Below are 13,383 nucleotides of genomic sequence, written 5' to 3' on the forward strand. Positions count from 1 at the left end.
TCCATGGCCTACGGCTCCCACTGCCCGTTCAATTGCGCTTGAATATCTTGATCTCAGCTAGAATACGCTCTACTCGTGTATGATCAGTCACCCAAACTGCTATCTTTTAAGTGATTCCCTTAAGAACCCAGTGGCTTACCGTCACGTCTTTGTTTTGGAGCCTTTGTCAGCATTATCTCTGGATCAGTCCACAGCGCAGAGAAAATGTTAATGTCAAGGGAAGAGAAGTGCCGCGTTATTGCTCTTGGAAGAGCGGATTGCACACGTGACATTGTCGTTGTAGCATCGTCCGGTCACTCTGCGATTACCGTACTTATTTCGTTTAAGCGATGGCCCTATCGTGCAACTTAGAGAAAAGAAACAGGCGAAAGGGATGATAGGGCGTCGCAATAGATAAAAATATGGTTTGCAACGCGTTTCCTTTTGAGCATGTGGAAGAGTATAACCACTGTACGTCTAGGTACCAAACGAGGACTTCAATTTGAAGCTTAAGTACACGCGTAAAAGCCAAACCATGAACTTTTGTCATCACTGTTAGCGCTAAGCCCTAGTTAACATTAAAAGAAAAGAAAGAAAAAAGCTCCCATCGCTCCAAGTACTCTCTTGGCATGCGCGAAATGGCATTGTGTCGATAACGCCAAACTTCGGTAACGAACTGCATTGCACTGCGTTATTTTAAAGCTGCACATAACACAAACATTAAGTGAATTTGAACTAGTAAAAAAAAAAACTCCTTAAAAAGGTCGATTTGCATTTATTAGGTGAAAAATTATTATTGACGTAGGAAACGAAGGACAATTTTTTTTCCTTGAAAATTTTACAACCTACCTAACCGTTGAGATGGCGACATCAATGTGACGTCACAGATTTCACTGTGGTTCGCGTATTTCGGCCGTCTTTTTTCACAGTTTCCCAAAATCCTCTGATTGACTCTTTTCTCACTTTCTAATGTCATATAATGCCATATAATTGTTTATTTTATCATTTATTAGCATTTGGCTAGCACTGAGTGCACGTTGCCAAGGTCCACAACGGCACGGAAAGCTGATGGGAGAACTACAAGGTGACGATGCCTTCTCTGGCATATCATATGGGCGTATTTGGCATAATTATTTCATGGTAAGACCAACCTATTTGGTACTCCAAGAACGCAATCTAACTATTGTAACTAGAGATTTATTTGTGCTGTTTCTTTCAAATTAGCCTTGCATTGGCATGGAATGACGGGCCCGTGCTTGCATTTATGCGAGAAGCTACGCGTCAAATTCACGGATGAGCTCGACTAACTCTGAAGCAGGCATGGGCAAACACCCGCCCAGGCAAACACCCGCCCACCGCGAGATATTCACTTAGAGGAGGGCTCCTGTGACGCTTCAGCTTGCTACGGTCACTACAGGTTGTGTTATAGCTTAACACAGATATAGCTTGTGCGGACTGTATGAGTGCTATGTAATGACGGACCACGCATTCGCTGCGAAAATCCCGAACAAACTACAACCTTTCTTTATCACAAGGACATCAGCAGCAAGCTGGAAATAAGAAATGAACGATTGAAATTTTATGCACTCTGAACTCAACATGGATGAAACAGACATAAATTCGCACCCACATCGACAGAAGAACGTAATCTGCAAGAAATTTGCTGACTGTGTGTCTCATAAAACAATTCTAGTCATTAGAAGACAGATCAGATAGCAGGTCCAACAGTCAACTCGAAACGCGGTCGGTGTACATAGTAGAAGAATAATCATACTATGTCGAGAGCAAGTGGAAACATGGGCTTCCTATCAGGACCGATCCAATAGACAACTTCGTCGAATCTAGCGGTTGCGTACAATTGTGTCAAATGTCATAATTGCAACAACACACATAAGTGCATCTGCAATGCTGAAACGTAAGTTTTGAAGAACACAGCGCTGTGTTATGGCGGCTGTAGATATTTGAATACATTCCTCATTAAATATTTGCTGTATCAGTGAATATTGTAGTTAGTCACTATAACAATTTGACGAAAGCTTTTCCACAGACTCACTTTTAAGATGTCATGAGGTGTGCAGTTTTGAAGGGTTACCCAACTTTGTTATGTGCCTTAGAACCGCAATCTAGAGAACGATTTTCTTTACCACGGCATATTACATTATGGGACTGTCCTTCAGCCCGGTTGCTGAGGTATGTAAAACAAAATTAACAATCTGGCGATCACGGTATCTTCTGTAGATGGACGAGTGAGATAATCTGGTTTAGTTGAACGATCTCATTCACTCCAACGAGTAAAGACTGCAAAACTCCCAAGATTGATGCAGATGCTGCGATGCAAAAAAAAAAAAATTAACACTAACACATTCGTATACCTAGTTAATGTCATTGTTTCCCGGATGTCGTGCACCTCTGCAACATCTGTTCAGGAGGCATATTGAGTATCAGTATCACGGTGAACAAGAGCTCCTCCTCCAATTAACCGATATACAAGCACAGGCATCAGCAGAAATTAAGCGCGCACAGTCCAAATAAGTGAAGAGATGACTCCAGCCGTAGAGCAGAGAAGCTTGTTTTCGTCGTAGTGCGTCGTCACGATAAAGTTGCAACGTCCCCGTTTTCTTTTATCTTTTTCCTTGAATGTTCCAATATTTGCACACCACAATAGGACGGCACCGAAGGGAAGCTTGTTGAGGTGCCTTCTCTGGCGACCTACGCAAAGCAAGCAGCACAACCGAAAACGTCGCCGAAACGTCCCTTATTATTGTTTTGTTTACTTTTTTTCACCGCACCTCGTCAGACGATATGCACCGGCACAGCACAGCACAGCAGAAGTCGCACGAAAGAGTCGTCACCACGTGACACCAGACACGCGATGACGTCACGCGCACGAGGAGCCGACGTCACACACTGGAGTCGCCGCTGGCGATCGCAGCGAATAGGCAGATGAAGTCTTCGCAGTGCTCCGTCCACGTCGTCAGCCGTACACGAAGACTGCCTCCTCGCGCTGGCCTCAGGCGCAGCTGTTACAGTCACGAAACACAAGAGATCGACCCGACCATAGTAGCTGGAGAAGCGAACACCGTTGCAGTGCCCGAGAATGCTGATGACAGCAGCGTGATGGGGAAAGGCGGCGTCCCCGACCCAACTCGGCGGTGAGTGCTTCTGATCGCCTCGGCGGTCTGCTGACCAGCGAGCGCCGACTCGACGACCGCAGGTGTCGCTTACCGCAGCCCACGTGATGCCTTGAAGGATTTCCTAGCAAGCTGACTTGCAGGCAGCAACCGCTGTGGTGATTCAGGGCACTTTCAATGCAGGCGCACGTAAGGTTTTGTCTTTGTATCGGTTCTGTTTAGCATGTTGGTCCCACATTGCGCGTCCACTGGTTAAAAAGGCAACGCTGGGTTTCTGCACTTCTTTTTTTCTTCGTGTGTTTATACACAGAGTATACGTGAACAGTTATTAGGCTTGTAAAAGAGCGCGGTGTCTTACTTTCTTGACGAATAAAAAATCCGAGAAAACAGCAGTCTGAGGAAAACAGTATAGGTGCAGCTAATTCGTGGTGCTATGCTTAGAGCACGTGGCGGACAAAGGCAAGGCATACACGTGAGCGTTCGGGAAAAAAAAAAACAGAAATACTTACTCAAGCACTAATGCCATCTTTGACTCTCCAGTAATGCGTTAGTATGCACCATATTTCGTTTTTCTCTGGCGCAAGAGGCAAAATCAACCTTTACCCTTTCGTCCACTTTATCTCGCTTATTGCGCAAGCAATTATTCTCAAGAAGTTCATGTAGTTAAATACTGCTGCAGTCGATTTTGTGGCAGCCGCAAAATTTTCATAAAAACGCGCATACCATAACAAACACGGATATGCAATATACGAAGCAAGAGAATTACGTTCTCATTTGCATTTTCAAAATATGTTTCTTGACGTTCAGCTTACAAACTAAACCTAAAATCTACCAAGTCTGCTCTGTGCTTCACCGCTTCAGTTACAGGTTACCGTGCTTTCATGTTCATATTTAAAGGCACACAGACTTGAGAAAAACAGTCTATCATGCACAGACTTAGATTTGAGATAATAAACCTAATTTGAGACATTCCTATCGATGTCGACATTTCTGCTTCTGGTCCGATGACGCATGTGTATGCATCGATTAAGTTCCATGATATTCTATGAGATACTTATATGCCTTTCAGTATCAAGGTAAATACCTGTTCCAGCTTTCTTTATGCCTATTTGAATCAAGCGCGCGGCTCTGCACGTTTGGTCAAGGAACCATTCTCTCGTCGATCTCTGCCACAAACTGTACGATCTCAAATAGATCGATAGTTTAACTGGTACATAAGACACCGGCGACCCCTGCAAAAATCAACGTGGTGTCATGTCGACCATTTCTAGAAGAAATTTTCGCGCGCCATGGTCCACATGTTTTCCTGCGACACAGAGCGTAACTGTCACCTGCATCGCTACAAAGAGCAAGATATGTTTTCTTTAGGATACATTTTATAAAGATGCTCGTTATTCACATACTTGTGTCGTCAAGCTTGATTTCTCCCCCGGAACATCTTCGGGCGGAGCTAACGGAAAGTCACAAAGGCGGTTTTGAGTAACTTACACTGGGAAAAGCGTAAAAGAGGTTGCTCTGTTCCATCTTGATGTGCTTAAGAGAATGGTCTGAGTTCGTACGCTTGCAGCTAAATCTGCTCACGCAACGCTAAAAGCGATTATAGCAGCTAACGAACCAACGTTTCATGCAAGCTGAAAGCTCTAAGATATCGGCGCAAGTTGGCGTTCTTTTTTTTTTTTCTAAGCTACATGAAAGCCGTTTCTTCTTTAGTCCTAGCACACATTACACCTCGGCAATGTTTGGTCGGGGAGGAGACACGAAAGCGCGTACCTGAGTTACAGCGCGTACTCGATCTATTTCCGCACTCCATTCCGAAAACTTTGGTTCAGCGAAGAGAAGAAGGCGAAAGTGTGTTTTGTATATAGATACATTGTATATAGATACATCTATATGTATATATATTCTATAGCAACGTCGTTACATATATATTTATATATCTATATATCTTTATCTCGACAAGGCCAGGGAACAGAGCGACGTCTCTGAGAGGCAGATATGTGTAGACCTACGTCGGCAGAAAACTGGTTCTTAAAGGTTGGGACGCGCGCGAATATAAAATTATTTCGAAGGAAGAAAATTTAAGCAAGAGCCGCCTAAGGAGCGAAATTCTCTCGCCACAGGACTATAGATCAAAACCGCGCAAGAGTTTACTGTGAAATTGTTTGTACAAAAAATGAGAAACCTTTAGTTTCCGCGTGCGATGTTCTTGTTTTCCTAAAAATGCTTAATCTTGTGTTGCAGCTACATTCACAGGCAATGTGCCCGCTGTATACATAGTACATAGACTTGGTTGGTTCGTGTGTCTAGGATCATTTTTCTATAGGGTAAATTGCTACGCGTTTCTTTTTTTTTCCTTGATCGCTCGAGCCAGAACAGTGCTGGTGAAGCTAATGGAACGCGAGAACGATCTTTTTTTTCGATTCTGATATCAGTTAGACCGAGGCTCCATCTGGAATGTGTCGTTACGTGCTTCCCAGTGGACGAGTTAACAGACATCCTCTACAGTTTGCCTAGCAACAGTAACAGTGAAATCGCGACTTCTGTACACACCATGATGGCGTTAAGGTGCACCGTGAGTACACCGCACAAAAAAACGAGAAAAAAAAAGCAGAACGTTTCTCAACTATTCTGGAAGAAATAGAAACGAACTTCTTGCCCTCTATTGACTACAAGCGCAAGACACATTTGTCACCAGCTTCAAACTTGTTCGCATGTGGCAGATGTGGGAACACGCATACGAGGCCATCTTTTCTTTCTCTTCTTCTTCTTCTTTGTCATTTTTGTAACATTTTTCAATTTAGTTTATCCACGTCGAGCCTGACCTGGCGTTGTGGTGGCTTCGTCAGTAGTTCTGAGTATAGATTCAGCATTGACTTTAAAGTGTAGGCAGCTAGCGACGCATCTTTCAGGAGACACGGGGCGGGCACCACAGAGTTAACGCAATCAAGGTTTGACTGCGCTAAAGAGGATGTCTTCCTGGAGACGACAGGGCTTATGTAAGCATGGCCTGCATAGGTGGTGCCTGGTCCGGTGTGCTGACGCCGTTGTATATACCTGCACAGAAGGAAAAAAAGAAGAAGCAATAGTGAAAGTCACGACATGACACGCCACCAGATGCTACTAAAGAACTATGAAAGGCGCACTGTAAAACAAGCATACACATCGCAGAAATTCTTGCATCTTACGCGCATATTAGGAGGCGGTAAACTCAAGTTGCCACTGAAGTGGAGAAGCAGCTCCGCATTACGTTTACACGTAGGCATTGCCTTATACGGAAGCTGCGTATGACTTCCTGACTACAGCACATCCGATTGGTCGCTTAAATTTCGAGCGCTCTCGGAGTGCGAGCGCTCGGAATGCTCATTCAGTGCGTCACGCTCTAGCTCAGACCTCCCTCGGAGGCTCGCTCACCTTCGAGCTGAGAGCGCGACCGAGATCCGACAGAACATCCCGATCACGAGGCTCGTTGGATTGCCCTGAGAGCAGCTGAACCTCCGGCTGGGGTAGCCTTTCTCTGGCTCCAATCTAGGAAAGGCTCCGCATTGCTGCAAACCGAGGGGGAACGCCGTAGGAACCAGTCGAATGTACCATAATACTCTTTCGTGCTTCGTACTGGCTGCCATATCTGAAGTGAGAAACGAGTGTCTACCTGTATGGTTTCTGTGCGCGTCTGAGAGGGGAGGGTGGCTGATTGGGCCGAATGAGATGGAAGGACGGAACAGTCTACTGAAGGCTACTGAGGTCAGTGACCGAGAAATGCAGTGGCGGCCATCTAGAAATATTCAGAGTACGTACAGAGATCATGTAACTTCTTACGCTCCTGCGCTCAGTGCGCAGAAAGAAGGCGAATCGAAAAACACATCCACATATAGGCGAGATGCTTATCTCGCAGCTTTTCCTTTTTTTTTCTTTTCTGCAGTTGCAGCTTCTGCTGTTATCAAACTCCGCCGAGTATTTCTTGGAGATATTGTGTAATAGCATTTTTACACTGTCTGCGCGACCTTAACATTAGAAAGGTCATAAAGATCAGCTGACTTCAAGTGGATGCTTTATAAGGCCCCTCAGGGGTTCATCTCAATCTCAACGTGGCTACAATAGATACCGCTTATAACAAAAAAAAAAAGTGCAAGCGGTTACTTTACTACTTTAATTACACGCACAATGGACTTAATAAGACGTTGGTGTTTCTCTGGTGGTTAAATGGCTGAGCACTACAGCTATTAGGCAATGGTTGTGTGGCTGCCAAGGCCGCATCACGCCTCACGCCACGTGTAAGTTCGGAAACACATCGAAATGTGCACTTCGATGTATAACATACTGAATGCCCTAGCGTTATTACTCTTGGAAACGCGAGATTGATTGATTGATTGATTGATTGATTGATTCATTGATTAGGCCAACTGAGGAAATTGATGTCTCTCAGTGCATTGGTTTTAACGTGGCATACCTATTCTGGACGCTCACTTCCTGCTTCGCTAAGTGACATCTCAGACATTCGAGAAAGTTGCGGGGCGCTTTTATTATTTGCTGTTTTCACTACGCCGGGTTAAGCCTGACTCGCGACAGTGAACGAGTGGCAAGAGCGACTTCCTCGTATCGCCCATTCCTGTATGTATGGTCTCTGAGGAGCCTTTCCTTCTGATTAAGCTTCTCAAGGAAAGAAAGCAAATATAAAGAAACGGAAGCGACCCGAAATTAGACGAAAGCGCTACTCGGCGCTATACTAGGACGAGCGAGCGGGAAATATAGATTTTTTAAGAAACGCGTTTTCAATTTCAAATTTATGTTTTGCCCGACGTCTAAGGCCCTCAGGGGAGCAAGATGGTGCGCCTTTCGTCGAGAAAGACAGACGCTGTGTATAGAGGTAAAGGAATCGCGAACGAAGAGATACACACACACACACGAACAAATAAGGAATCGGGATATGAGTTCCACTCGAGAGAACGCACGCCAGTCCATATAGAGCCCTAAGAGGGTCGTCATTTCTCGAGTCGATGTTGACCAGAGTTTTAAAGAGAAGAAGAAGAAAAAAGAAAGCGTACGCGATGAACGCAAGCACCGACATGAAGAGAAGTGGAGACGCGACGTCGCGTATGCCAGAGGTCCGTGAGGACACGATCTCTCGGGGTCCCATCACAGAAGACGAGTTGGGACGGAAATGACAAACTCGGCATCCTTCTGTCTTTTCTTTTTTTCCCCATTTTTTTCTTCTTCATTTCTGGGGCTTCTACCTGCTTTTTTGCTATACCTCCCTCAATCCCAAACCTAACCCTTCCCATCCTCGCATCCAGTCGGCGCGTTGATTATATTGGCCACAGCCACGAGGCCACGGTGTCATCAGAGCCAGCGGGCCACTTTCCACACCGACCCCCACGCCTTCTGGTGTCCATCGCTGTCGTCCAATCGTGTCCGGCCGCGATCATTAGAGGAAGCCTGCCCTGCTTGTACACCCTGCCGAAAGCAGTAACTCGTTTCTTATTTCGCCGCTCCCGCGTGGCGGCGAAGTGATGAGAGGAAATCATTTGCCGAAGCCCGGAAGAAGTTGAAGTTTCGTTCCGTCTTTTATTCGTTCTTTTTTTTTTTTTTTTTGTTACCTCGCCTCGCCTGCTCGAGATGTGTCGGGGGTTACAGGAAGCATTTTTTTGGCCGATGCGGCAGCTCCGATGTTAGGTCATTTCGTAAGGCCGAGAAGTCAACAAGTGACGCAACAATCCTGGAGCCAAAGGGAGTGAGCTAAAATTTTGGTGGCGTGGTCTTCAGTTGCCCCGTCGGAAAAATACTAGGACCAACAGCCAGACAAAACGGAGGGAAAACGTCGTGAAATATATTCTTGATGCTCACGTTATTGTCGCGACTCCGTTAAATACTTATACAGGGTGTCCCAAGTATCATGCGCCATGATTTAAAAATATGGAAATACCACCTAGCTGGACAGAACCAAGGGAATGGTGTTTTCCGTCACTTGGAGATACCCAGATTATTTGTTTTTACATTCCGCCTAATTGCATAATTAGTCTCAATTATTATTCAACTTCTCAAATATTATAGTTAGATGAAAAGTGTCAATGAGAAAATTGTAGAGCAACATGAAAAAAATCACCGCCCATGCACCCCGTACAGATGGTAAACCAGCGAAGCTGAAATGTAAGGCCCCGGTATGAGCCACACGTGATTTCTTTCCTTCTTTCTTTCTTTCCTTCCTTTTTCCTTCTTTTTTTCCTTCTTGTCCCTGGCTCCCACCCGCATATCTCTTGCTCAAACCGGCATAACCAATGCGGGTATGCGCCACACGTGATTTTATTAATTAAGGCGAAAGCATTTTATGTCTCATTGTTCAGTCAACCTTCAACGTCCTTGAGCGAAAACCGTGTCGTCGAAGCAAAATCGTACACTTAATGTTTACTTACTTCACTATTCACTTACTACACCGACCCGACAATTTGTCTTACCTATATGCAAAGGCTCACGCAACAATTCTGACGGTGCGTGGGTTGAGCGAGCAACGCTAGCAGTTTTTATGATCTCGAAGTTTAAAAACGCCGCCATCCCGACGTTTTCATACGACGCCACAAGGTGGTGCGATGCGTCTGAAATTGTTGACCTACTTCCGGTTGTTGCCGGACGCGATCTCCTGTAACCTAGCCTATAACAGATTCGCTCTAAAACTCCCGATACAGTTTTCTGTTGCTCTATGCGTGCTACATAAAAGTGTTTTTCCGAACGTGAAAGAAGCCCGCGAATACATGCAAAATTGCCGCTCGACTGGCTGCTCGAGGCACTTACGTGGTACGCACGTGGAACTCGAGGCACGCACGTGACATTTGCATATTTTTAAATCTTGGTGCATGATAGTTGGGACACCCTGTATAACTTTCGACTTCATAGTCTGGACAGCATAGCATGGTCTCAAAGGGTCCAATGCTCATTCTTTTTTTCACAAAGAGGTCCCATTAAAGTGAACCAAGTAACGACCCGCCGTGGCTACGGTGTTGGGCTGCTAAGCACGATCGAGGTCATGGGATCGAATCCCGGCCACGGCGGCCGCATTTCGATGGAGGCGAAATGGAAAAACCCCGTGTACTTAGGTTTAGGTGCAGGTTAAAGAACCCCAGGTGGTCCATATTATTCTACCACGGCGGCACCACGGTGTGCCTCATAATCAGATCGTGGTTTTGGCACCTAGAACCCCATAATTAAATTTTTTAACAAAATAACGAGGTTGTCTCAATTTAGGAGAGCCTTGCAAGAGAGGAAAATACCTCCTTCACCCGAATTCAGCAAGTTGCCGCGAAAGTGCGCGTAACTAATTGCATTTATACGTGTGTGAAGTTTCTGTGTTCCAATTTAACGATTAGTTCCGCTTCGTTCCACTATCTGTTAGCTTTTGAGTGTGTTTGATAGGTATTGTGGCAGTATCGGTCTAGCGTTTGGCCCGAGTTTGATTGCTCAGCTAAAACGCCTTAATTAATATTTTTTTTTCGTTTTAACTGCGAAGTTCGCTTTCCGAAGAATTCAGCGATAGTTTCACTGCGTTGCACTTATTGCGCAATGAGATGTGATGTCACTTTTTTTTTTTTTGCTTATACGACATAGTTGCAACGTTTGCTTCACTGTTTAATATCACAAAGTTTTTTTTTTTTTTTTGTCAAGTCGACTTTCCCGTTTTTCACGTATACGTCAACATAACGAAGAGGCAGCGAAATGAAACTGCCTCATTTAGACGCTTGTCATGAGATCAGCCGCAAATTTTTCATCAGAGGCACCGTAGAGTTGTCAGGAAGGAATTTTACGTGAAGCTTCACCTCAATCCTGTCAGTGGCACACCATATGAAGTCAGCAGACGATGAAGCCAAGGAAAACTTTAAGTGAAAATAACTGTTGATTAAGACATTAATTAAAACAAACTGCTCTCTAGTCTCGTGTTCGGCTAAAAAATTATGCTCAAGTTTGTACTTCTAAACATTTTGACCATGTGGGCAATAACGTGCGCCATGAATATCGAAGCCATAACATCGGTTCATAATCGGTGGTCTATAGGCATTGCCTAATTAACGAGAGCCCAGCGCCTTAAACTGAACGATGAATTGGACACCTCTAGAAAGCCTAAACAATTAAGGATTAGGTGGGTCAGTGTAATGGGAAACTGGCGGAATTAATAAGTATGCTCACTCCCGACAGCTCGCCTTTTGTCCGTATAATTGCTACGGTGTTAGTAATTTTCACACCCAACTAATCAATTCCCACAAAACATACTCAGCTCTCTAATCACTCTCGCTGCTGACAAAAGTGTTGTTGTCCCGAATAATAGGTGTTCAAATTTCGCCACGTTGAGACGTGGCTAATTAGCAAGCACGGGGATGTTTTAGTGCGTGTTAGGGAGTATGGCGTTGGGAGTATGGGAGTATGGCGCTGCTGAGTGTTTAGTCACTCATGGTGCACTAATGCTTTTTATGTTTGTTTTTTGTAGTTTGATACTCTATGGTGTCTGTCCTGGTACCTGCACGCCATGCGCCAAACACTCAACACCTGTTTCATAAGGGACTTTTTTTTTTTGCGATAAAGTAGAACACTAACGGGTCAAGGGCGGAACAGTTGTGAGTCGCAGTTTCACTGCGAAAAGCAGAAAATACGGGACGATCAAACAAATGGGATGGCAAACAGCGCTAACGTCCAAGTTTTATTCGCAAAAGCGGGCGATACGCGTACACGGAATAGATTTCCTGCGCTTTCGTAAGCGCTGTGCTTCATCCCCTCTGCCAGCTTGCCCTTCGATCTCCGCACTATACAGTGAAAATATGCAGTTTAAACATTTCCAAATATCCACGCCGAAATTGTTATTGTTCTGTCATACAAATGCAGTTCTTCCTTTGCATATAAGCGCCGAGTTTTTCGTTCAATTACCGACCGATCACGCTTTTACGATGCAATAAGGCGAAATGTGGAGTAGAAACTGAAGTATGCCGATTTTAATGGAACTCGGGGATGTCTACGATTCTATATACTAGGTATATTGAGGGTCCAATCATAATCATCATCATCCTCGTCATCAGACCATTTTTATGTCCACTGCAGGACGAAAGGCCTCTCTCTGCGATCTCCAGTTACCCAGTCTTGCGCTAGCTGATTCCAATTTCTGCCTGCAAATTTCCTAATTTCGACACACCACCTAGTTTTCTGAGGGTCCAATCGCAATGCGACAAATGCGCGCCCGCACGCAGATGCACGCGCATACAGACACGCAACGAACACCAGCGCAGACTCACGCAACTAAGTCTCACTGAGGTGTCGATGTACTGATTGGGCTTTAAGATGGCCACTTTAAAATGCCTCCCCCCCCCCCACGTGACGACCTCGATACTTCTTCGCACTGTCGCCCCTTGAGGAATCGACAGCTGCCTTTGCCTCACAAACACCGAGCGCTGCCGTTAAATTGACCAACAGAGGACCACAACGCTTCTCTCAACGAGATACAAATCACGTCCGACCACGTCCGCGCAGAACAATCGTTATAAGCAGAGAACGCAAAAGTGAGCGGGGCGCGACGCTCCATTTTGCTAAGTGGAACACAATGACAGTGCGAGGGATTCGGGCAGTAGGTTGGGGAAAGTGGTGGCGACGGCCGGGAAGGGGTGGATTATGTCCCTTGGCTCCACCTTGGCGCGTGGGCCGCTTCCTTTTTGTCATCGCAATCGATGGAAGACGTTATACCCGAGGCGCTTACGAGGGCAGCAGGCCGACGGATCCGGCGGCGGCAGAACGCGCCCTGTATACCGCGTTGTCACATATACCTGCGTGTTTGCACTGAGACGACGACCCGAACGAGGCGAGTACATTCCCGTGTTTCGCGGTGTTCTTCGATATACGACGACAATACACCTTGAGACAGCCCTCCTCTCCCCGTGAAAGAAAGAGACAAGAGGGCCTCAACGGCAACAAGCAATTCTCTCACTCTGATGTTTTTTTTGTTTTTTTTTTTTTTTTGTTTGTTTGTTTTGCATCGTCTCGCTTTTTCCGCTTTTCTGCCTTTATATTCGTAGCCCAACAAGCCTTCCACCTCTCCTCTAACCCCCACTGCATAGCTTTTGCCTTTCTGCTTCGGTTTTCTTTTACTACTATTTCGGCTTATTAAGATGTTTCTTCACTGTTCTTTTGTTTTTTTACAGCACTGCGCGCCACTCGCGTTCTTCGTGCCTTTCCATTTCACTCGCTCGCTGGTTCTCGTGACGGGACAAGTGGCGCGAGTCCCGAAGACGAATGGGCGCCGGGTCTGGCT

At 45.5% G+C, this 13,383-nt stretch overlaps 1 protein-coding gene across 4 annotated transcripts in view; it reads right to left on the reverse strand.

The window, feature by feature from the left end:
- Window positions 1-826: 826 nt before the first annotated feature.
- Window positions 827-13,383, reverse strand: part of LOC119460787 (potassium voltage-gated channel protein Shaw) — a 113,246-nt gene continuing 100,689 nt past the window's right edge. For all 4 annotated transcript variants that reach the window (XM_037721874.2, XM_049672670.1, XM_037721876.2 and 1 more), the window contains one exon: window positions 827-6,164. In XM_037721874.2, the coding sequence (XP_037577802.1) occupies window positions 6,103-6,164 (62 nt within the window). In that variant the 3' untranslated portion in view covers window positions 827-6,102. The remainder of the gene's footprint in view (window positions 6,165-13,383) is intronic.

Source organism: Dermacentor silvarum, chromosome 8, assembly GCF_013339745.2.
Source record: "Dermacentor silvarum isolate Dsil-2018 chromosome 8, BIME_Dsil_1.4, whole genome shotgun sequence".
Lineage (NCBI taxonomy): Eukaryota > Metazoa > Arthropoda > Arachnida > Ixodida > Ixodidae > Dermacentor > Dermacentor silvarum.